The sequence below is a fragment of the Ailuropoda melanoleuca genome, chromosome 2, assembly GCF_002007445.2.
Source record: "Ailuropoda melanoleuca isolate Jingjing chromosome 2, ASM200744v2, whole genome shotgun sequence".
Classification (NCBI taxonomy): domain Eukaryota; kingdom Metazoa; phylum Chordata; class Mammalia; order Carnivora; family Ursidae; genus Ailuropoda; species Ailuropoda melanoleuca.
This window is the reverse complement of record NC_048219.1, coordinates 95216626-95241559: the sequence shown is the minus strand read 5'-3', so window position 1 is coordinate 95241559 and position 24934 is coordinate 95216626. Positions and strand designations below refer to the sequence as shown.

The following is a 24934-nucleotide window of genomic DNA, read 5'->3' as shown; positions in this document are numbered from 1 at the left end:
TTTAACAGCTAAGCAGGCTCAACCTATATTGTGTATAGTTTGTCCTCAGTTACTATTTACTGAATTAAATTTGTGGTATGATCTGAAGCATGCTACAAAACACATTAATTCCAGGACACCTCTTGTAATGAAATCTCAGAAATATGCTTCCTCTTTTCATGAAATCTTTGAAGAGTCATTTTAAAATATAAATATGCTCTTGAAGAAGAGCATAGTAACTAACCACCAAACATTATTACTTCCTTAGGTTGTCAGTCAATTAACACCTCCTTTCATCAGGAAGAGTTGGTTCTCTGGGATGAGTACTTTGCCGAAGAAGGTTAAGTTCATGAAAAAAATTATATATTTACCAGGTTCTGAGGGAAAAGGAAAAAAAAACATATTGATTAGAATTTAAAGGTCTAATCACTGAACATATTTATTGAGTTTCTACATTTCCACACCTGGGCTCTTTGTCTGGAATCAAGCTTCACCACTGACTATGGAAATTTGGACAAGTTTCCTCTCTAAGCCTGAATTTCTTTATTCTGTAGCATGGAGAATAGCATAGTTCCTATTCTACAAGATTGTTGTGATGTGATCATCACAGCAGAGGTGCTCATTTAGCTTGAGGAGCGCAAAGCCTGGTACATGCCCGAAGCCCTATGAGTGTTAGCAGGGTGAGAGAGGAAGACAGTGTCATGTCCTGCGTCTGGGATTGAGTTTACACAGGTTGGGTTCAAATGTCAGCTCTGTCAGTTTGGGTATATTGTTTAGCTTTTTTTTTTTTTTGGTTTCTGTTTCCTAACATTTAAAATGGGAGTAATAATGCAAATGATGTTCGATTGTCATAAGGCACTTAAAATAGCATTTGGTACATACTAAGTCATCTTTTCATGATGAATATGATACAGGCAGTCCTTGCTTCACATAGTACTACAGAACAGTAAAAGTGACCACACACACTGCATCTAGGACAAAAGTTCTTAATAATTCATGAGGAAAATTTTGAAAGCTCTATGACCTTTAATTTTTTTTCCATAGCATTAAAAGCTCTCTTAGGGAAATGAAAAAAAAATAGTAAAACTAATATTTGTTTAGTACATTGTCACCTAAAATATTAGAAACGTTGAGAATTAGTTTGTTTGTTTTAAAAAAGAAACATATAAAGAGTTGTTTTCCCAGTGCTTGCCTTCTTGTTGTATGGCAAATAGGGAGGGAATGTCTTTTCTATGCCATGGTGGACTGTCACACCCCTAAGTCTGGATCAGCTTCTAACACATTATCCTTTATGCTTTCAACATCATGAAATATCTTGAAGAGTTCCTTTAATGTGAACAGTTCTGCTGATAACACTTCCTCTGGGACACGGTTGTTCTTTTTGTCACAAACCCACTTCTTCATTTGTATCGATTTTTATCACCATTAATTTCCTGTGGTGCAGATCTAGAGTCAATCAAATAGTGTGTGTCAGCATTTCTATGGTCAGCTATCTCTTTGTATAAATCCCTTTACATTTGAATTTACCTTTCAGTGTTATTTTTTATTTCTTTGCTGTATGTTTGTCTTTGTTGACCAATTCCCCCTTTTGGTTATCTATTTTTGAAAATGTCACATGGGCTTCTTATTGAGAGATGAAGAAGTGACACAACGCTGTGCTTTGCTGTCTGTGTGGGAACTGAATAACAGATGGCCCAGTGACAAATCACCTGCAGACTTTGAAAGAAATGACATCATTGGTCACTATTTATCCTGAGCATCTGTAATTTGCATATTTGTTTGTGGACTGGAGAGCTAAGGGGAGAATTTGTACTTATGCAATTATTCCCTGTTAGTCCACTATGGTCACTGAAACTCGAACTACATTGCTTGGGGACTGGTTTTATTTAAATTGTGGTAATTAAAATTTGGGCATTTCGGAGCCATACAAAGTGGAGAATTTGCAATCACCAACTTTTTGAATAGAAATATTTATATGAGAAAATTACCATTGTTCTGTATCCACTAAAATATTAGTATTTAAGTAAGTTTTAAAAGTAGAAACAGAACCAATTTAACATTCACAAAGAATGTTCCTATGTGCATTGCTGTCCTATTGCTGCTGTAACAAATTATCACAAACCTGGTGGCTTACAACAACATAAATTTGTCATATACTTCTGGAGGTTAGAAGTGTTAAATAAGCCTTAGGAAGGTAAAATTAAGCAGGTTGTGCTCCTTTTGGGGGCTTCAGGGGTGAATCTCTTTCCTTTTCCTTTTCCTTATAATGGTCACTTGCGAATGTTCTTTGGCTTACACAACTTGCCTCAAATTGCTGAAACTTCTTGCTTTTCTTATCACATCTCCTGCTACTGCCTTTGACCTTCTTGCCTCCCTCTTATATTGACCTTTGTGATTACACTGGGTTTACCTGGATAACCCAGAACAATCTATGCATCTCAAGACCCTTACCTTAATTATATCAGCAAAGTCTCTTTTCCCACATATACTGACATATTCAAGGTTCTGAGGATTAGGACATAGACATCTTCAGGGGACTATTATTTTCTACCACACCATAGATCTTGAAAACCAAAACATCAAAATATATATCATGGTCAGCTCAATTTCACCTGCCAGGAAACTGAGGCCTGGAGAAATGAAGTGTGTTCTTCATGGTTAACATGTCACAAATGTTATTTTAATGCATCCTGCTTATTTAATAGACAAAGTCATCAACTGCATATTGGATGATACTCTGAGATATAAAGACATATACATCCTCCCTCCCCCAACAAGGTCCTAAGAGCAGCATAGATGGTGTTAATCTCCCAGAAAGTTCAGGTACCAGGCCCTTGGACTGTGCCAATCCAGTCACTCCTAAGGACACACAGCCATGGGACACAGAGTTCAGGCTGCACTGGCCTCTGTCCTAAGGTCCCCAGCCCTAAGCCCAGGCCTTGGCCCATTAGACCTGAAGATAGCCCTTCCTTATAGAGGTTTTCTGTAGCCTCACCATACCACAATATATCTACAGTATACTAATTCATTGTTTGAAATTATAAGATAAACCATTTTGTAAACTAAGCGAGCTATGCTGGGGGCTTAGTTATTAAGCTCTGGTGTGTGGGTTCAAAGGGATAGTATGATAAATAAGAGGAAGAATGTAATGCAAGAGTCAGAAGTTCTAGCTACAGTGCCTTTGAATCTCTATGAATTTACTTTCCTCATTACAGAGAAGGTATAATTCCACAGTACTCTGTCTTTTCCAACTCTTAAAGCTGATGCTTTACCACTTAATCCGATAGGTGCTCAATAATTAGTACCCCTAGTATTCCTATGGAGCAGTATTTCAAAGGTTGTCCTGAGTGACATAGGCATATAATAATGTCTCGTGTGATGAGGTACGTGATACAGGTTCACACCAGAATAGATGATTGGCACCAAAAAAAAAAAAAAAAAAGCAAAATCAAATATAATCATCACAAATGGGATAACTTTGCCCATGGCTGGTCCTCATTCAGTCCCCAAAGAATAGCTCTATTTTTCCTTATTTAGAGCAGTGAAATTTAGGTCATTCAACCTTGGCATCAAAATCTTTATAAAAGGTCAATAAATAGCTTATCAAAAATAAATGCCTTTTAAACTGAACATGTGGGGAGAGGTAGGATTTTTAAAAGGTAGGACTTTTGTTTGCTGAAGTGACTTTGTTTTTTAATGTCATTTAGATGGGTTCTTATGTATGTACATATATGTATATACGTGTGTGTATATTTGTCTCTTGCTTGACTTCCAGGGATTGGTTTGCGTGTATGCAACTCACAGTATTGGTTGCCTACTCACCATCCATTTTGACTTCATTCCCCCTTTCTACCAAAATTCCAATGTTTTTCAAGCATTCATGCTCCTCCATGAAGTCATGTGCTCCTGGAAAGTTTTCCTCCATCTACAATCCTGGAGGATGCCTCCTAATTGGTCTGAAGGAGTGGTTTCCGAAGTTTGATACAAGGGTTATTGCGGGTGGGGCTTGGGGAGATCCTGGGACCCTTTCAGAGAAGTCACAACATTAAAACCATCTTCATTTTCATACTAGACATTATGTGCCTTTTTTATGTTCTCTCACACATATAGAATGATGTTTTTCAGGGGCTACAAGATGTGTGATGATATCTCTACTTGGACAGCTAATGGAGTGTGTGCTGTTCTTGTTTTCAGATTTCCTCAGTTTTCATTTCTAATACTAAAGGGATATAGATATCTAAAAATCTCCTCCTAGGGGCGCCTGGGTGGCACAGCGGTTAAGCGTCTGCCTTCGGCTCAGGGCGTGATCCCGGCGTTCTGGGATCGAGCCCCACATCAGGCTCCTATGCTATGAGCCTGCTTCTTCCTCTCCCTCTCCCCCTGCTTGTGTTCCCTCTCTCGCTGGCTGTCTCTATCTCTGTCGAATAAATAAAATCTTAAAAAAAAAATAAAAAATAAAAAAAAAATAAAAAAAAAATAAAAATCTCCTCCTAATTTTTATGAGTAGAAATGGCTCTTGAGACCAAAAACAGGTCTTAAGAACTTCTGGTCCAAGCAAATGACTATAGTCCATTTTCACTGCCAGAGATTGAGCGCATGACACAATCTGGCCAATTAGAGGAAGTCTGCAGGGTACCGGAGTAGATGTGTTTCTGAGAAAGACTTCTTCATTCTTTTTTTTTTTTTTTAATGTATTTACTTATTTTAGAGAGAGAGCATGTGCATGGGGGAAAAGGGCAGATAGAGAGGGAGAGAGAAACTTAAGCAGACTGCGCACTGAGTATGTAGCCCCACCCAGGGCTTGATGTCATAACCCTGAGATAATGACCTGAGCAGAAACCTAGGGTCTAAACCAAGAGTCCAATGCTTAACCAACTTCGTCACCCAGGTGCCCCAGGATTCTTCATTCTTAAAAAGAAACACAGGATGAAGGATGAGGCAGCCTTTATTTCCCCCCACTTGGACTTTGCTGGATCTGGATGTGGGTGATGGTATGATGCCTGGAAGTGCAGAGACACCTTGCTCCAGCCTGAGGCTGAGACAGCCATGGAGGAGGAGCACTCACCTTCCATGCCCAGAGCTCTCCCTGCTTCATTTAAATCTGTAAACAAAAAAAATAGAAATAATATCAAAGCACTAGAGATGCTCAGAATGGCTTTTACTCTTCTTGATGCTTTTAACTGCACAACTAACAATTCCGTATCAGAGTAGAATATATTTTTACAGGTTATTTTGGGACGCTGTTAAAAGATATTCTGTTAGAACATGCAGGACCCCAGTTTTGGTCATTTCCTTTAATGGAATAAACAACATAGGTATAAATTAATACATGTGAGTTTGGTTCTGACCCCACATCAAATGATTAGTACCCTAGAAGGAATTACTTTTGTTTCTTTGAATCCCAAAGAATGGATTTATATATCAGCTTGCAAATCCCAGTCTTAAAGTCAGAAAAGTGATTTCTCTTTGGAAAACAAGCAGTATTAGCATTGAGGGTATGATATCTAGAATTTATAAATTTGGATATTGTTGCTAAGGTTTTACTGATTCAGTAGTCACTATCTTACATCTATAAAGGTGCCTTTGCATCAGGCACATAAAGCAACCCAATTTAAAAATGGAAAATATAGTTCAGCTACTGAGTTGTTCAGTTCAAATAATGAATTTTTAAATGGTGGAACTTTTGTTTACTGAACTGGCCTGGTTATTTTTTAGTCTTCTTGTATCATTAGCATATGTATTTATTTATTTTACTCAAAACGTCATGGAAGACCTATTATGGGCCAGACCCTGTGCCATGCGGACTCTGTCAATCATCCAACAGATTTATTTAACAACCTCCATGTCTGAAATACTATGTTAGAAAATAGGTAGTTAGTGGTAGGCAAATAAGCACGTTTTCTTCATAAAACTTGTTGTCTAATGTGGTGCATAAAAGCTAAACCAATAAACATACACACAGCAATTACAAAGTTTGAGGATATGAATTAGTAAAGAAATCACCTGGTTTCAGTGCTAGAGACTAAGAAAGAGAAGGGGACATGTGCTCCTCAATAAGGTGTCTAAAGAAGTACTCACTGAGAAAGGGACTTTCAGGCTGATTAAAGAAAATGAGGCTGTCATGCAGTGTTTGGGAGATGCTTCCTCAGCCACATGAAGATCAAATGTGCAGGCCCTGACTCTTAAAGCCCATGTATGGGGTCATTCTGAAGAGGACAGACACTATGACATAGAGCAACCACATGTCCAAGGCCAAGCGGAGCCCATATGAATAGTACAGTCAGCTCCAGGTAACAAGAGGAGGGTACTGCACGTGCACTCTTGGCAGAGCTGGACGAAATATTAATGAACTTGGCCTCACCAAAGAGAGTTCCCATAACGTGTCCTAAGTGTGAATGTGAAAGTAAAATACGCTGATTAGTGGCCAGAATGAAGAAATTTGAAATGTATGTAAATATCTCTGATTAGGCTGCATTACTGCTTATATTAGGAAACATTTATTTTTTTCGTTCATTAATTCCTTTTAGTGTTTACTAAACACACAGTCTGTGTGTTGGGCACTGTGTCCTGGTTAATGAAGGTAGAAATCTGAAAAGGACAGTTCTCCTAAAAGCAGGAAGCTTCCGGTCTTGTCAGGGGACAGACTTGGAAACAATATCGTGAAATAAATAAGGTCATAGAAGTAAGCAAAATGCCTCTTCCTGGCTCCTGCCTATTTTTCTAACACCATCTTTTGCTTAATTGAAGGCAGAGTTAGCTTGATTTTTCAGCTTTATAAATGTGCTGGACTTTCTCATTGTAGACCTTACACAGGCTTTACTGGAACACTCCGCCCACCCACTCATGCATGATTATTGTCTATTCATCACTCAAGCATTTATTTAAATACAGTTGTTTCAAGCCATCTTTGCTAAATCAGTGTTTCTCAGTGTGGTCTATGAAACATCCATATCATATGTGTCTAAGAATGTGCTTTAAAAATGCAAAATTCTTGGGTACCTGCACACCAGACCAACGTACTAAATGATTAGAGATCCAGAAAAGCATTTTCATACCTTTTGCTGGAAATTCTTTCACACACTCAGTTTGATCTCCACTGTCCTAGATTGTGTTCAGGGTCTTTTCTGTTTTTGCATAGCCACAGTGATCTGCCCCTACCATAAGGCTTATTGCCTGAAACCCTTGGGGGTCTGTTAAATTAATCCTCCAAAGTAACTGAAAACTCACAGAGATAGGGAAATGTTTGGTTGTTAACAATTGTTAAGTCCACTGTCTCAGACAGAGCATGGTTGCCATAGGTGGCCAATAAGTAGATGTAAGTTTTACAGCAAAGGAGCAGATATTTTCCAGGTAGTTAAGGGACAGAAAGGCCTTCTAGGCAGAGTGTTTGCCTGTTCCGGTAAGACAAGGCAGTTCAGGTCGTGTGTAGCATAGATGGGGTGGATGGGTAGATGCAAGTGAGCTAGTAAATGGCTGTAACTCAAGCTACAGAGGTGAGATTTCTTTTCATGTTATCAACAATCAATACCTACAAGAAAGGTGTTAGTATGATGCAATAGGGGGAAAAAAAAGAAAAAAAAAAAAGGAGGATAAGATCCAAAAGACCTAGGTCCCAGACCAGTATTGGCCATGGATTGGTTAAATTTGCTGTAGGCAATTTCTTGATCTTATGTCTTAGTTTTAATAATTGGTAATTGGCTATAACTATCTCACCCTTTGTCAGTTCACAAGGATGGATATTTACATAGGATATACAAAATAAACACACCATGAAAAGCATAAAGCATTAAGTAAATGCCAAGTATTTTTTTTAATATTGTTTAATATTCCCCTTTAAGGATTAAAAGCTTTATCTGCAGGCTACTTTGGATACTCCTGGTAGTTACATTTTCAGACTACTTCTCTTTTACCCCAAAGCCACAATGAACTCTTGAGGGAAAAACTCTTTACTTGTATATACTGTTCATACATTCCATTAATATTGGCTTCCTTTATTCATATTTTATGTTGGTACAACATTTTACTCTTATAAGCTTGGGTTGAATGGGTCTGCATGGCTTGTATTTTGACACTTTAGGATTCAAAAGTCATAAATGGCTTTTGATATATAGCAAATGTCATGTTACATCCTAGAGCCATGTCTATTTTTGGCAAATGGCTGATCTTTTCTCTCTCTCTTTTTTTTTTAAATCCAGAATAAAGTTCTTGCCTAAAATAAGCTTGGATTGGCTTGACTGAACTCTTAGTGTCAAATACTTATGACCATGTGAAGTGTTGTACATTTTGTGGCTAAAAGAATCCACTTGCTTTAATAGAGGGGCATAACTTTTCTTTGAAGAGATGAGTGTTTCCAAATTAATGTAGCAAGTCAAGTTTTTTGTTTTGTTTTGTTTTTGTTTTGTTTTTTTGCAGCAGTATTTACCATAGCCAAGATATGGAATCAACCCAGATATCCATGGACAGATGAATGGATAAAGAAGATGTGTTTTATATACACACACAATGGAATATTACTCAGCCATAAAAAGAATAAGACTTTGCCATGTGCAGCAAAATGGATGGACCTTAAGGGCATTATACTAAGTGAAATAAGTCAGACAGAGAAAGACAAATGACATATGACTTTATTTACATATGGAATCTAAAAAACAAAACAAATGAACAAACAAACAAAAAACTGACCCATATATAGAGACCCATTGATACAGAAAACAAACTGTGGCTGCTGGAGGAATGGGAGGTGGGGGGATGGGTAAAATAGGTGAAGGGGGTTAAAAGGTACAAAATTCCAATTATAAAATAAAGAAGCCGCAGGGCTAAAAAGTACGGCATAGAGAATGCAGTCAATAATATTATTGTAACGTGATAGATGATAACTACACTTATGGTATTTTGTAATATATATAATTGTTGATTCACTATGTTATATACCTGAAACTACTATACTATAACATTTCAACTCAATTTTAGTTACAAATAAAAAGAATTAGGGGAATCTGGGTGGCTCAGTCGGTTAAGCATCTGACTCTTGGTTCTGGCTCAGGTCGTGATCTCAGGGTCATGAGATCAAGCCCCGCAGAGGGCTCTGAGCTCAGCGGAGAGTCAGCTTCTCTCTCTCTTCCTCTCCCTCTGCCCCTCCAGCCACTTAAGCTCTCTGTCTCTCATGCTCTCTGTAAAATAAATCTTAAAGAAAAAAAAAATAAAAGGAATTGACAACAACAAGTTAGCATTGTTATCTCCATTTTCTGGGATGGAGAAACTAAAACCCAGAAAATGGATTACTCAGTAATCCACAGAAAGTTGTGGAGATGGAATTCAAATCAGGTGTCTCTAGCAGAGGGAGTGTAACTGAACAGGAAGAGTTAAAAAAAAAAAATCGGTGTTTCACGTTACAACCTCAACTGCAGTTGAGCCTCAACTGCACCGCACCATCTTTTAGAAATCTTTTAACTTTTCTGAGTGTCAATGTCTTCTTCTGTAAATTTTGGATGATAGTAACAAATATCTGGAAGAACCTTTGAGGAGAAAAGAAAAAATACTTTAAAAATGATTATTGCATACTTATATAATAGGTACTTAATAGATGGGGACTATCGAGTGTTTCCAGCTTTTAAATTTATTTTAGCAAATGATTACTCCCTACCACATATTAGTTAACAAGGTTATAAGAAGGAAAAATAATTTAGAGTCATCCTAATATTTATTTTTATTTTTATTTTATTTATTTATTTATTTATTTATTTATTGCCTTTCCATATATGTAAAGATCTGAGAAATCATTATATCTAGTCCTCATACCAGGGGTATTTTCTCCTATCAGGGATTCTTATCTTCTTCATTTCTTTTCAGAAACATCTCCAGGTTTCCATCTTTATTATACATATAGAATAGATACACTTTCCTAGACATAAGACTATTCAAAACATCTCTTCCTTTAAGGAGAGAATATCATTTGCTATCATTTTCTCCAATTTATCCATGTCTTTTTTTCTTGTTCTTGCAGCTTGTATCCCCAGCAGTCACTATAGTGGTGTCCTCTAAGGACCCTGGCCCTGATATAGGCTCCTTTCTATGTGGGTTCGGGGAATGAGATCTGGCACTTTTGACTTAGACACTTTAGGTATAGTGGCACAAACTTGTCACTTTCCACTGGCTTTGAAATCCTACAATGCAAAAACTTCATGCCAGTTTCTGCTTTTCTTCTCCTGTCTTCTGCCTCTTCTTCTAAGTGCTCTGATCTCTCTCTTTACCCCTTGAGAACTACCAATCAGTAGTGAATGTGCATTTGGAATTATAGGTGGGTACAGTGAGTTCTAGTGCCATTTGGCAAGAGTACCCAGGCTTCATTAAAGAAAGCTTTTTGGCCTGGGAGATTGTTGCATAACAATGTTCAAGAAGTTTCTTTTGAGGCACTCTTTTGAAGGCCGTATTAAGAGATAAACATAAACACATATGTGACCATCTAATGAGTAACAAATATGTACCACTACTGTAGGGTATTTATTGGAATACTTGGAAATCCTCAGTTTCCTCCCCCACTCCAATGTTCTTTAACCTTTGAAGAAGTGTCACTTTACATCTCTGTTGAATTTTCATTATCATTACCTGGAAAATTCTCATGGAATCTCAGACATGCAGTAGTAAGAAAAATAATGATCTGCAGAGTTATCCAAGTCCTAATCCTTAGAATCTGTGAATATGTTAAGTGGCAAAGGGGAGTAAGGTTGCAAATGAAATTAATGTTGCTATAAAATGGGGAGATTATCCAGGAACTTTTGAGTGAGCCCACTGTATTCACAAGAGTATTTAAAGTGAAAAAGGGAAACAACAGAAGAGAATTAGAAACAGGTGTGACTGTGGAGGAATGACACAGACATGCAACAGAGCTGGCTTTGAAGAGCGGGGGAGGGGGCAACAAGCCAAGGAATGTGGGTGGCTCATGGGAGCTAGAAAAGGCAAGGAAATGGATTATCCCCTAAAACCTCTAGAAGAAATGCACTGTTGTCAGCAGCTTGATTTTAACCCAGGTAGACCCGTGTCAGACTTCTACAAAATTATAAGACAATAAATTTGTGTTGTGTTACAATGTTTAATTTAAATTGTTTACATTTGTGGTAATTTTTTTATAATGGCTACGTAAAATTAATACACATGGTTTCTTTCTTTTTCCAGTAGGAAGAGAGGGTTGATAAACTAGTGAGGTTTGCATGGGTGTCGAAGACGGAGAATATAAGGACAAAACTAAAGAAGGCATTATAAAGGGATGTTAATTTCTCCTTTTCTACCATAATCTTATCACATCTCTTTCTACATGCTGTCAAAATAATTTTCACTTAGGGGGCGCCTGGGTGGCACAGCGGTTAAGCGTCTGCCTTCGGCTCAGGGCGTGATCCCGGCGTTATGGGATCGAGCCCCACATCAGGCTCCTCTGCTGGGAGCCTGCTTCTTCCTCTCCCACTCCCCCTGCTTGTGTTCCCTCTCTCGCTGGCTGTCTCTATCTCTGTCAAATAAATAAATAAAATCTTTAAAAAAAATAATAATAATAATTTTCACTTAGAGATACATGGAGGCACTTTGACCATTTATGGATTTGAAATAAATTATAATCTCTGCTGGGTGGAGAGGGAAGTCCTTACCCTTTCCCTCTTCCAGAAAATAAACAGATTATCATAATAAAATAACTATTTGATCCATTTACGTAGGTTGAAACTGTTACACCTTGAGAAAAAAGAAGCACTTCGTGTGTATTGCAGTTTTATGTAATTGTATCTTAGCAGTTTATTCAAATGATCTTTGCTAAAAGAGAGAAAAGGGCTACTGAGTAATCTTAATACAAATCTTGAAGAAAATAAGACATTAGATCTTGCTGTGAATCATAAATGATTGCCTCTTCACCTTTTACAAAGACTCAAAGATACTTTGGAAGATTGCTCTCAGAAAATCAGTGCTCCCCAATTAGTACCATGAACAGAACTAAGCACGTGAAAATGTTGAATAGATGGTCAGTTTATACAGGCCACTTAAAACACTGAACGTGAGAAACTTCTGGAAGGGCCACTTTGACTTCTGTTCTCTTTAACCCTTTTCATCTTTTTTTTTCCTTGTGACACTTTTGAGTGCAATATTGTAGCGAGCACTGTAGTGTGCTTGAACTCATCCCCAGCATCCATAGATAAATGATGATGGGGATAGTGAAATAAATTTTATAAAACATCTAGAGTGTAGAACAGATTTATTAAGTCTTTGTTACAGTTCATAAAATACATGAATGTGAATTTAGAAGTTTGAAATGCTATCTCAAAATAGAGATGCCCCTAATAGTTTTCTACGATATGTGGTTGATAAATTGATGCTTATAGTGTGGGAGTAAGGTTTGGGAAGAGAAGATGAAGAGAGACAGGGGATGGTTTCCCTTACTCAAATAATTATAAGGAAAGTTCTGTAAATTTAGACGTTATTTAAAGAGAATATAGAGCATGCTTTGAAAAAACAAACAAACAAAAAACACGGAGTGTCTTTCATGTTGCAGAACATCTTGGATTGGATTCTAAAGTTGCCAAAGCCAACACCCTGGGTTTTGTTGGATGCCTGTCTTCAGTCCAGTATAACCAGGTAGCACCCCTGAAGGCAGCCCTGCGTCATGCCACCATTGCACCTGTGACTGTCCATGGGACCCTGACGGAATCCAGCTGCAGCTCCATGATGGATGCAGATGTGAATGCAGTGACCACGGTGCACTCCTCATCAGGTACACAGGGGAATACCCAGGGGAACTGCCTTCTTTTGATAGCACTACTTTTGATACCTCCAAGAAGTTTCTAGGTTAAAGGCTAATATTACTCATGTCCTTACTTTGTACAATTATAGGTAGTTAAGAATTATGACTGTTTTCTCATGGTTGAATTTAAATGTATTGAATATAATTCTACTTTTAATATGATGAGTAATTAGAACTCAGTGCATATATACATAAATATATATATATATATGCACCACATTTTAAATGACTGCCACTCTGAGTATTGAAGAGTTTAGGGTCAGAGAGAGGCAGGCTGGTTATTGAACTAATATAATTCATGTGATTAAAATCAGCTCTCCGTAATAATAGGAAAGTCCACAGCATTATGATCCATGCATCTTCTCTTATTTTACTACTCTCTAAAACACTTCTTCTGTTTTTTCTTAGTCACCGTCATCATGGGTGTCTTGAAAAGTCCCTGGGATTTGTTTTAATGAAGTGTGGTAATCAACTGCCAAATAAGTTATTAATCATGAACAAAGAAAGGGAACTGAGTTTTGCTGCTGCCTACTCATCACCAAGCTTGGTGTTTTCCTGGCAGCAGTGAGGTGTAATAGAAGGAAACAGAATGTCATGGTTGACTAGCCTTGATTTGAATTCTGATTCTGCTATGGATGAATTATAGAACTCCAGACAAGTTACTAAATAACTTTGATCTAATTTCCTTATCCGTGAAGTGGGAAAAATAACACTCATGTTGTAGGTGTTTCCTGAGGATACAGGTATATATATATATATATTTTATGGCAGCCGCTATAGGTCCTGAAAATTCCATGTGTTATATGCATACATATGGGTATCATTAAATACATTTGCAGATTTGTTAATTAAAAATGTATCTAGCTCAATGCCACCAGGCCAACAACAAGTAGCAGAGCAAGATTCAAACACAGGTCTACGTGCCTTCAAATTCGATGTTCTTTTTCATTTTATCATATATGTTAATGTACGTATAGTGGAAATCCCGGTCTCTGTCAGTGAGGGTTTCTTGGGGGTGTTAATCCTCCAGCACTTTTGTCTTTCCCTGTCAATGGACTCCAAATCCGTGTGCAGCTAAAGAAACCTCTGAAGCAGAGAGCATATGCATGAAGACAGACGGAGGGTCCAACAAAGCAGAGAGGGACCTCTAGGTTTGGCTGGGAGGTAAGCTGTAGGCAAAAGCAGACACAGGTGGGTTCTACCATCATCTGTTCAGAAGCTGACATAGAAGCTAATGGTCACGGAACTATGGGGTGGACGTTGTGTACCTCGGGTGCTTTTCTGTGTGTATGTTTGTTTGGGTTACTAAAAAAATGCAAGCTCACAACTGTTTGAGAGCACTTGGTCTAATCCACAGATGTGTCATCTCAAGCCCATATTGTACACCTCCTTCCCGTATGTGGAGTGAGGGTGAAGTGCCATGTCTTTTATTCCTTGCAGATCCCTTTGGGAAGACGGATGAGCGAGAACCACTCACTAATGCTGTACGAAGTGACTCGGCCGTCATTGGAGGTAAATCATTCCTTGTTGCTGAAAGCAGAGGGGACATAAATGATTCTGTACTTGGGAGAAATGTATTTGATTCCTTCCTTAATTATAGCCATCTAGCACTGAGAACCCCGCATGATCTGCAAGGCCATGAGCCTGCTCATGAGTAGTCATGGGTGCTGTATGATCACAGGCGCCCTCTCTCCCAGCATCCACAGCTCTCTGGATGCACCTGCCCCTGATCCATCAACAGCTGACTACTGAGTCAACAGCTGGAACATTTACTTAACGACAGGCTGTGTGCACTCTGTTCGTCTCATCCAGTTGTCAGTTTTCCTAAAGCACAAACAAAGCACACCAATAAAACATATGGGAAGAAGCCATGTTGGGGCAGACAGATGGGTGAAGCCCCAGTCCTGTCGGTTTCCTCCACCAAGTGATTTGGGTTGAATCTAATGAGTAGGGTGAAGCCCACAGGAATGGTATTTCCAATCCAGCCACACATATGGTTACAGATACAGATATTGTCTGCTTGGTTGTGAGCTCAGCTCTTCCTCCCACCTCCCCTGTCTTTCCATTTTCTCACAGCCTATCGGCCTCACCCCTTTTTATCCTGCCTCCACCTGGCGGGTGCCTCTACTAACTTGTTTTTTCCCTTCTGGGCTTTGCAACACGGAATGATTCCCAAAACTTGTTTAATATAAGATGCCCACGAGAGACTGAATTCATTGCCATCCAAGAACCATGGCCCTAGCAGGTGCCCCCATCGCAGCCTGTGGCAGGCTAGATTAACCGATACACACCAGATGGAGTTCTTTTAAAAGTCGGCAGTATCCATTCATTTAACTTCTATTTAATGAGTCTCAGCTATGGGTCAGGCCCCGTACTAAGTATAGGAACACATGGGTATGAGCCATGGGTGCTGCCTGCAATGAACCCACAGCAACAATGGAACTAGTGAGTGGTGTTTCAAGGGAGGAAGTGCAAATGGTTGTGGGAGCACAGAGGTGCACCATCGAAATGCAGTGGTGAGGAGCGAAAACCATGAACTTTCCTTAAGGAAGTTCTTAGAATGTCTGACTTGAGTTTCTGCTTTAAGGAAGAGAGTCCGACTTGATTTTTGTTTGGCACATAGGAAAGAATGTAGTGCCTGTTTCTCTTCCTACAATTTCACATTTGACAAGGGGAGAAAAGACTAGTTACTGCCAACATTTTCCCACCCAGTTACATGTGTCTGTGAGTCTCTAAGAGCAGGAAAGGCATCCCAACCCCTTGGGAAAACTCCAACTCTGAACAGTCTGTATAGTCAAGGAGTAGAAACTGATTCGGTATTTTATCTCATAAAGCTGCAGCCCAATCATGGGAGTCACTCACTACCACCCAGTTTATTCATGTTTGTTAACTTTGGTGGTTTTAATCTGCCATGTTCTAAAATAGTCAGGAAAAATTCTGCATAGTGGTTTCTGAATATTAAAAAAAAAAAAAAAAAAAAGCAGTCTGAATCATGGCCCCAGCTCTGATACAAATCAGTGGAAAATGTGCACTCAATATATTTAACTCTCAAATGCCCATGCTTATGTAAATCAGAATACAGGATGTCCAAAACTTCTTTCTAAAAGAAACATATTTCATCATTATCCATTCTACTTAGAAAGAAAAACGAAAACAGCAGAATATATGCTTTCTTGGGAATAAACTTATATTTGAATATCATAAATACTTCTCATATTTTAATGTTGAAAATCCTACATTCATGTGTAGAAGCATTCTCTCTTTAAAAGTCACCAGTTTCTACATTGTCACCCTGCTTTTGCTGACTTTGCTTTTAGCACCCCAAGAGGCTTCCTGGCAAAGGTAGGGACAAGACCTTCACGTCAGCGAGGGCAGCTTGCCGAGTACATGCAGTAAAATCGCATGCAGTCAAAACAGGCAGAATTCTGACCTAACTGGAAGAAGGCTGCCATTTCAGTTGACTCTGAATCTCTGAATGACAGAAGCATACTGTCTCTGAACCGTCCCGTGCCTAGCAGAGTGCACAGCAGTGTAGGAATGCCCTCATATTTGGGAAGCATTTCATTATTAACAAAACATGTTTAGCAAAGCAACATAAACCCTAAATGAATTTACAGCAGGAGAGCATGTACTGAGGTCTGGGATACTTCACTATGGTTTTCTAGCGTACTAAAGAGGTTCTGAAATATTCAGTTGCAAGAAATGACAGATGATTAAACATGACAAATGTGCTAATTAAATGATTCTGTCTCATTCTTTAAATCAAGTCTTGAAGAAATAACTGAAAAATCCTTTGCCAATCTGAGTCCATATTTATATGATGGCATTCTCTGATTTAGACTGGCTTTCTTCCTGGCCAGCCTGAAAGAGGGGGTTTTTAGTAACTGAAGACTGAACGCATTTCAGCTGGTCTTCAGTTCTGGGCATGTGGCAGAGTTTGCTGCTTTTTGGTTTGTTTTGTTTCTCTCTCCTAAGTGCCTTCCCTGTCTAGACTGAATCATCTCCTTTGAGTGTGCAGTCTTTGATGATTTCCTTCTCTCTTTCTTTCCTCTTTATCGACAGGAGTAATAGCAGTGGTGATATTCATCATCTTCTCTATCATCGGCATCATGACCCGGTTCCTTTACCAGCATAAGCAGTCACACCGTACTAACCAGATGAAGGAGAAGGAATACCCAGAAAATTTGGACAGTTCCTTTAGAAATGACATTGACTTGCAAAACACAGTGAGCGAGTGTAAGCGGGAGTATTTCATCTGAAAAACTGCAGGGTCACCTAATATTCTCTTTTGGGTTGTTGTTAAATTTTTCTCCTTTCTTCTATCTTTTAATTTTGGTCATTCTCCTTTTCCTGTCCGTTTGCCAATTATTTTTGGCACATACCTGTATCAACCACAGCATCTATCCCCTTGACCCAGCCCAGAAGACCAGGCAGCTATGGCCACTGCCTTCCTTTCGGACAAACTTATTGTGGTGATAATGATCACTTAAGAGACTGACTTTACTCCTCTAGACAAAGAAGAGACACATGTGTGCACATGTGCATATTTAGTTCTGTATTTCCAGTTTCTAAGTAAGATGCGCTCTTTAGTTCCACAGCCGTTCCGTCTTGCATTAATCTCAGGCTTACTTTGAACCTGAGCTCTGTGACTTAGGCGTATGACACTCATCCTTGACATCCTCCCCCATCTCAAGTTCATTCCTACCAGGGAACTCAGGGTAAAGAAAGAAGATGCTAAAAGCCTGTTTCGCATCAGTGGCACTTTCAAAAGAATAAGAGAGGTTTGTTTTGTGTTGATTTCCCTTACCAATAGGACACCCATTGCCCTAACTCATCACCTTTTTTCACTTTGACTCTTACCCCCTGAGTATTTCAAATATAGGATCCCTGATAGTAGTGAGCTATTCCTTTGCTCCTTTCTTACCACTCTGTCCTGGGGCTGACACTTTAGAACAGCACACAATAGCATAAACCTAGGGGAAGCATGGAAAATAGTAGCTTGAAACGAGGAGGTAAAAAAGAAAGCTGTTAGGAAGTAGATGTTCTATAACTTCAAAAATGCCTCTTCCAATTTTGTAAGAAATGTTAGCTAGGTTATTCCTGGAATTATTATACTGAGATATATATATATATATATCTATATCTATGCTGCAGCATAAAGAAATTCTAATAAAAGTCTAAAATAGTACCTAGTTCCATGAAAGAGCTTAAACCATCTTAACTGAGCTTTAAAAACAAAACAAAAACAAAATAAGAATTTTAAAAAACTGCATGAAAGAAGAGAAATACCAAGCAGGATTCTTCCCTTCCATCCACTCACCAAGGATCTGGTGAATAAAGTGAATGCAGGTTTCATGTTTTAGGGCAGACACAATGATCCACCTCTGTCCATGGAGCTATTCTCTGTGAAGCTCTGGGTACACTGATTGCTGGGACATTATAGTTTGTCTAGCGAAACCTCACTGCTTAGTTTCAGAGGAGCCCGTATGTTCCACAGTACATCACGACTTGAAACACCCTATGTATTATAATGGCTCCCACACACATCTTTTTGTAGACATAGACTCCCAGATGAGATGATGGTAAGTTTCAGGGTCTTTGCTCCTCTTGATAATAAAGCTTCAAAGAAACACAGTCATTCCTTCCAGAAAGCATTTCGAATCCATCCACGAAGTGGTGGTAAGAATCCTGATGATTTTTGCTATGGCAAGAGAGCTAACTCTGCCTCTGGGCCATTTTGGAGAAAAAGAGAAGGGGAAAACAATATCAATCCTCCAGAATGCTGGGAATGCCAATATAATGATCCACAGATGTGGAAAGTACTTGCCGATTCTCTTTACAAGACAGATTCAGTTTGGGAAAAAATTACCACATCGCAGTTTGCCAGCCTTGACAGTTAGCAGACATTCCATCTTGTCTTAGAGTGCCTATAGCTTCTGATTATTTAACACTCCCCTGCATGGCCAGGCTCTCAATGAGGAATTCATTAGCTCCATCTCACTTCAAATCCATTTCAGGCTTTTCTTTCAGTGTCTCAGCACATGGGTAAGGATTCAGCCTGCAATCATATTTCTCAACTTTAAAATGTTGTTCTAAATATACATTATCTTCTTAAAACTTCTGGTGGTTCCTTAATCACTTCATCATTATATCAGGTTTCTAGTAAATTTATTTAAAGTGATTCCAACGCTGGCATCTTTTTTTTTTCTTCTAGCTTTTTTTTAATAAGATGAATGATCCATTAATAAGAGCAAAGATCTTTAAATATTGTTTGCTCCTGCCCTGTCCACCCCTATTTCCAATTCGCACTTTTGAATTTTCTATTTCTGTAAAAAGGGTGTATAAATCAACCTCCTGCTTGGGTACATAGCCCTTTGTCCCCTGAAATAATAGTCACCATGAAGTGCAATGGGTTTAGCCTGAAGCATCTCCAATAATGAAGTGGAAAGGCAAAGGAAGGTGTGAGTAATTTTTAAAGCTGGAACCCCTCATTATTCAAGTCTCTGAGAAGTGAGGACTATATTTTGCTGACATAGTGCTGATAGAAGAAATGGAGACCTAGCAAAGGCCAACTCAGAGTATTTGCTTTCCTCATCTACTTATATATGCTTGTAGGTAGTTCTGTAGGGTAAAGAATCTGTGAAGCTCTATCCCTGCCACATCTGCACTGCAGAATCCACCAGCACACCTCCCCACACATGTAGATGATGTATACATACACACGATGACCTATCACAGACCCAGAAACCAATGCCGAGATTGTGCAATCAGCACATCACTCTTACAAGTAGAGTCTCAGGGCTAAACCAGAATTACTCTTACAGGGTTGGATTATTTCGTAACCCCAGAGGACACTAACTTTCACTAGATGTATATGGAAACAAGCAAGCTGCTCCCTCCAAAGCAAAACGCGATTTTCACTCAGAAATAAGTGCTAACTCTGCCTGTCTTTCCTCAGTGGTACCAAATCCATGTAGTGTTGTGCAATTGTTCAATTGTGTGAGTGTTTCAAACTTTGAGTGATTCTAATCTAAAACAAATAGTCATTGAAAGCATGCTGACCTCTCCTTAACCACTGTTTTCTGCTTGGGTAATCAAGGTTCTTGACATGCTCTACCAGCTGGACCATAATACTCCTCCACTGTAACCCTCGGTCCTTTGTAACTGCTGATTACAAAAAGATTTTATGGAGTGTGGTCACTTTACAGCAAAACCAAAAACACCTGCACAATTTCACATTCTAAGGGGGATATTTTATTGATATAATTCCCACCAAACAAGACTATTTCTGTAAGAAACAGTACTTTTGCTTACCCTAAAACATATTTAACACCCACTGCATCACTCATTGTGGATAGAGGTTAGACTGCCATGGTCTCTATGAGAATTCATCTAGAGAATTAACATTCATCACTTCTCTAGATATGTTAGCCTCTTCTAGTCACTGTCAACTTCATATGGGAGATTTATTTTAAGGATCCTGGGACTAATTTTCAAAAACAGTTTCTGTTCCCTTTAGTAATAACAGAAGTGGTACTAACCTGACTTCTACCCTCTGTTAGCTCCATGTCCACCACAAGGTAGCAGGAACAGGATCGGAACAAAAGAAATAGATTGTCCCCTTCCTTAATTCATCATGAAGTATTTATTGAATGCCCAGTACTCCAAGGGTTGTGCTATAGACATGGGCTGTACAAATATAAATTACACCTTGTTCTTGCCCTTGGAGGAGCTCAAAGTCTATCAGGGCAGGCACATATTGTTGTAATAGGGATACACGAAGTGCTATAGAATGTAGAGCAAAGGTCCTGCACAATCATTTTTTGCAAAGCCTTGGCCAGAGACTTAAGCAGATAAATTTCTGGAAAATATTCATATTTTGTTTTGTATAGTCCACCTTCAATGTGCTGCTTTGTTTCTCTTCCTCAAAGGAAATATCTATCTATGCAGATATTTTTTTTCTGTAGAGGGAGATGAATTAACTCTTTCAGCACAGCAGGAAAAGATGATCCTTATCTGTAAATTACCTTGGAAGAGGCCTGATTCTCTCCATTCTTGCTTCATTTCGGGTTGGGGGAGTCTGGAAATCCTCCTTCCCATCAGTCAGACCTGACAGTGATGGCCTAGGGACTCTCTGTGGGGTAGGGACAGCAATCTTCACTTCCAATCCCCTCCTTCTCTCTTTTCTGTTCTTTCAAAGCCATGTGTTTATGACCTCTTGTGTCTCATTTGCTCTTCCGAATGTCCCTTAAGGTGTCTGCTGTCCTTCCACCCCTCCTAAAACCCTTCTTTGTCCCCATGAACATTTGACTCTACTTAAAATGATCTCTGAGAACTAGATGAAGTATCTTCGAGTAAATAACTGACTAAAAGTTGTTGTCCATCTAAGTGAGTCTCACCTCTGTGCCCTGGGTGAATTTTTCCAATCCTGAAAGTCACACCTGTCTCTTCTCTGCAGGAAGCTCATTCACTTAGAGGAGCCGCACCAGGAGGCTAAAAACAGTGTCTTCTCCAAGATATTCAGGGAAATAGAAATCAGGTTGTTGAAATCTTTCTTATAAAAAGCCTTGACAGTTTGTCCACCAATGCCCTGGCTTCCTTTGAATTCCCCCATAGCTGCAATCCATCAAATCCACATTGTAACACCAGCCTGCCAAGGGGAATTTGAGACAGTGTGTAGCTCCGCTACTCATTTTTCTTTAACCTAAAGGCTTTGACATACTTAGGCTTTAATTGTCCTACAGGTCACAAGTGTACCAAGTAAATAAAGAGGTTTCCTTGTTCCTGCAGATGCAAAAGTAGTTAATGGAAGAAGGTGTAAGCAAACCCCAAACTTTCAGAATACATGGAGGATAACTGAGTGCTATTTCATGTCTCTCATGCAGTTTGAAAATGTTTTCTTTAAAAGACACATAGTGTAATTGAATTTGTTCCACATACGGTTCTTGGTTTTTTCTCAACCTATCCTCCCTTCCCCTCACCCACCCCCTTACTTGGTGAGCATCTAGTTTGTAGATCTGGGTGTCTCCAACTTTCATCTCTGCTCCCACAAATCCTGAATAGTTGGACCTCTTAAAGGGAAAAACAGTATAAACAGACACCTACATAAAGACTTTGTAAAATAAGGCTGTTAGTCAATCTTTCTCCAGGACATCCGATATACACATCTATTTAGTAGGGATAGACAAATTTCCTCTTGAGTTGGCAGTTATTTGAAACCTTCATATAAGGTTTTAATATTGAACTCTTGCTATGTTTGAGTGATTTTTCTATTATTTTGCACTAAGGTACTCCGAGGAAGAACAGAAAAGCACATTTTTTTAGTGAAATATTGTACTTTGTAAGCTAGTTGTCTGTCTTTTGTAATGTTTATAGACTACAAAGTGGCTGAGCAGACATGAGCAAGGATGACGGCAAAAGTTGGTGTTGGTGTTTTGACCACATCTGCTGAGAACATGTTGAGGAGGAAGAGGGAATCTGTGGCAACAGTCAGTGGCCGTCTCAGGTGTGGAGGGTCACTGCTCCCACCATGGATCAGTGGCAGCAGCTCTTCCCACTTTCTTGGCTCCTAATTCAGGAGTCCCTTCAGTGCATTTGGATCATTGTCTAACACATTAGGGAAAGAGGCAATATCATGGGGTATGCATGAAGAATTCATTACCTACCTTTGCATGACATTTTTTTTTGACCCTTCCCAGCCCTGCTCCAATCACATCATTTTCCTTTTCAATATTTTGATTTCATCAAAATTTTCCCAGGAAGCTTTGGTGCTATCACCAGAATGATCTATCCTGCCCAGGTTGAACACCCAGATACAATTTTAAGGAAAAGAAACTGTCAAAAAACTCTTAAGATCCACAATCCTGAATCACAACTCCCGTGTGTGTTAAGTTTTGAGGTCCTGAAGTCAGTCTAATGGTCCTTCTTTCCCCTTCATTGGTCCTGCCATAGGCATGATACATTATAAAAAGATATGATACTCTCCATCCCTAACAATGACTACTACCAGGGACCCACCATCTCACACTACTTGGGAACACTGGCCTTCTCAATCATCCCTAGTGACACAGGGAAAATTTTATAAAATACTAGGATAAAGTTGGGAGAGTAGTACTAGACCATGACCAAAGGTGAATCTAATTGTTCTAGTAATTAAACCCTGGTCTTTTTTTCATTTGCATCATGTTCTTCCATGCCTGAGATGCAGCAGCCTCAGAAGACATGAACAAGGTGTTGGGCATGCAGGAGGAGCATTATATTACCCTGCAGACTCGTAGGAAGGCCCATAAGTAAAAAATTTCAGTGAAACTTTAAGGATAATATTAACAGGCATCTGCCTAGTCATATTTTTCCATTATAGTCAACCCCATTCCAAAGGCTTTACATGAAATATTAACTTAGTCTCTTCTATTTGAATGGCAGTGTAAACTTGTGCATCCTTGCCCTGCCTTAAATACTTGTGCAAAAAATACCAAGCCTTGCTTTAAAGCAGCATAGTTATAGTATAAGAGAGACTTTCCACTTAGTGAGGTCCAACACCAAGACTTCTCTCCTTCTGAAGCTGGTAGTTGACAGGCTTCCTGATACCCTGTGCTGTCTTAGGCTGTCACTTACCTCAGTTAACTGGAAGAGGCAAAAAGGGTGCAGGGTTGTCACTGGGAATACACTTGCAGGCTAAAGGGGAACCAGGAGTCTGCCTCCAGAATTTAATAGGTAAGGAGTCAGCAAACATTTTCTGTTAAAAGGCTGGGTGGTCTATACTTTAGGCTCTGCAAACCAGATAGTCTTGGTTACAAATACTCACTTCTGCTTTTGTAGCAGGAAGTGGGCCATGCATTGACAAAGAGGCAGAGGCATGGCTGTGTTCCAATAAAACTTTATTTACAAAAACAGGCAATAGGTCAGATTTGGCCCATAGACTGCAGTTTGCTGATCTCTATGATAGAGCATTACCGTGTCCATTTCAGATGGGAGATCAGTCTCTCTCTGGCATGCAGTAGCCCTCTTTCTTTGAGGAATTAGAAGGAGTGGGGAGATTATTTTTAACAAATAAATAATAAAATGCAAAATAACTTCTCCCCCCAAAAAGTATGTCAGACTTTTTTTTTATGGCAAAAGCACAAAACAGGTCACCTCCTTTTGTAGATCTGCCAGAGTCTAGATTTCCTTTAGACCTTCTCATTTTTGTTCTTAAAACAGAATCCCAAGTGATGTTGCCTCATTCCAAGTCAGTTTTGTAGACCACGTAACATGTCTTAATACACTGTATGGGGAAAAATAAAAGTTAGCCTTAGATTTCTTTGTTTTCTATGGTTACTGTTGTACAGAAGAAAGACTTAAACTGTAAATAATGTATATTTAATAAAGAGAGAATTTTGTATGATTTTGTGTGGAAGCCAAATGTGTCTTGCTGTGTTTTCTTGGGCTAATGAGGAGTCAAACAATTAATCCCTTAGCTCCCATTCTCATCCTTTAGACCATTAACTCCCAGACAACATGACCTGTGGTGTTGCTGGAGAAATATGAAACTACCACTCCCTGGGTCTGTTGATTTTAGCAGGCCTGAAAGTGCTGTCATGGGCTGTCTCATCACTCAGTTGAATTATACTCCCCTGCATGCCCGGCTCAAATGTGTATAAGGACAAGCTCATTGACTTGGTCAAAAGTTACATTCAGGGCTTTGGAACCATACTGATTTCAGATGCCCACATGAAATCCTGGCCCTTTGTTAAGACTTTATCATGGCCCATTTCCAGCAGCCACATTTCTTATCTCACCTTGCCTTCCCTTTCTTCTCAGAGCCCTAAGCCCAACTGGACTCTCTGTGTTTGAGATATTAAATATCCATTGTCATGAAATAGAACTCACTTCATATGTTGCTTATTAACACTTCTGTGTATGGGGTAGTTGGTCAATAACTAGAAATTAAAACCTGGCAAATTTTTTAGACAGGAGAGTGACACTATCAGATTTACCTTTTTGAAAAATCACATCTAACTTCTCAATGAAGAACAGGCCATAGGAAAACAAGAGGGGAGGAGGAAAGGACCCATCACTCTGATGGAGGGCAAAGGTGGTTTGGACTAGGGCTGTTGTAGAAGAGACTGTAATAGTAGCTGGTCCAGACAGAACCCAGAGAGCTTGCTGATGGACTCAAAGGAGTTTGTGAAGGTAAGA

General features: G+C 39.2%; 1 protein-coding gene across 1 annotated transcript in view; it reads left to right on the top strand.

The window, feature by feature from the left end:
• Nucleotides 1-24172, top strand: part of CNTNAP5 (contactin associated protein family member 5) — an 820239-nt gene extending 796067 nt beyond the window's left edge. The window contains exons 22-24 of the mRNA XM_034654380.1: nucleotides 12509-12727; nucleotides 14198-14269; nucleotides 16820-24172. Coding sequence (XP_034510271.1) covers nucleotides 12509-12727; nucleotides 14198-14269; nucleotides 16820-17016 — 488 coding nt within the window. The 3' untranslated portion in view covers nucleotides 17017-24172. The remainder of the gene's footprint in view (nucleotides 1-12508; nucleotides 12728-14197; nucleotides 14270-16819) is intronic.
• The last annotated feature ends 762 nt before the right edge of the window (nucleotides 24173-24934 follow it).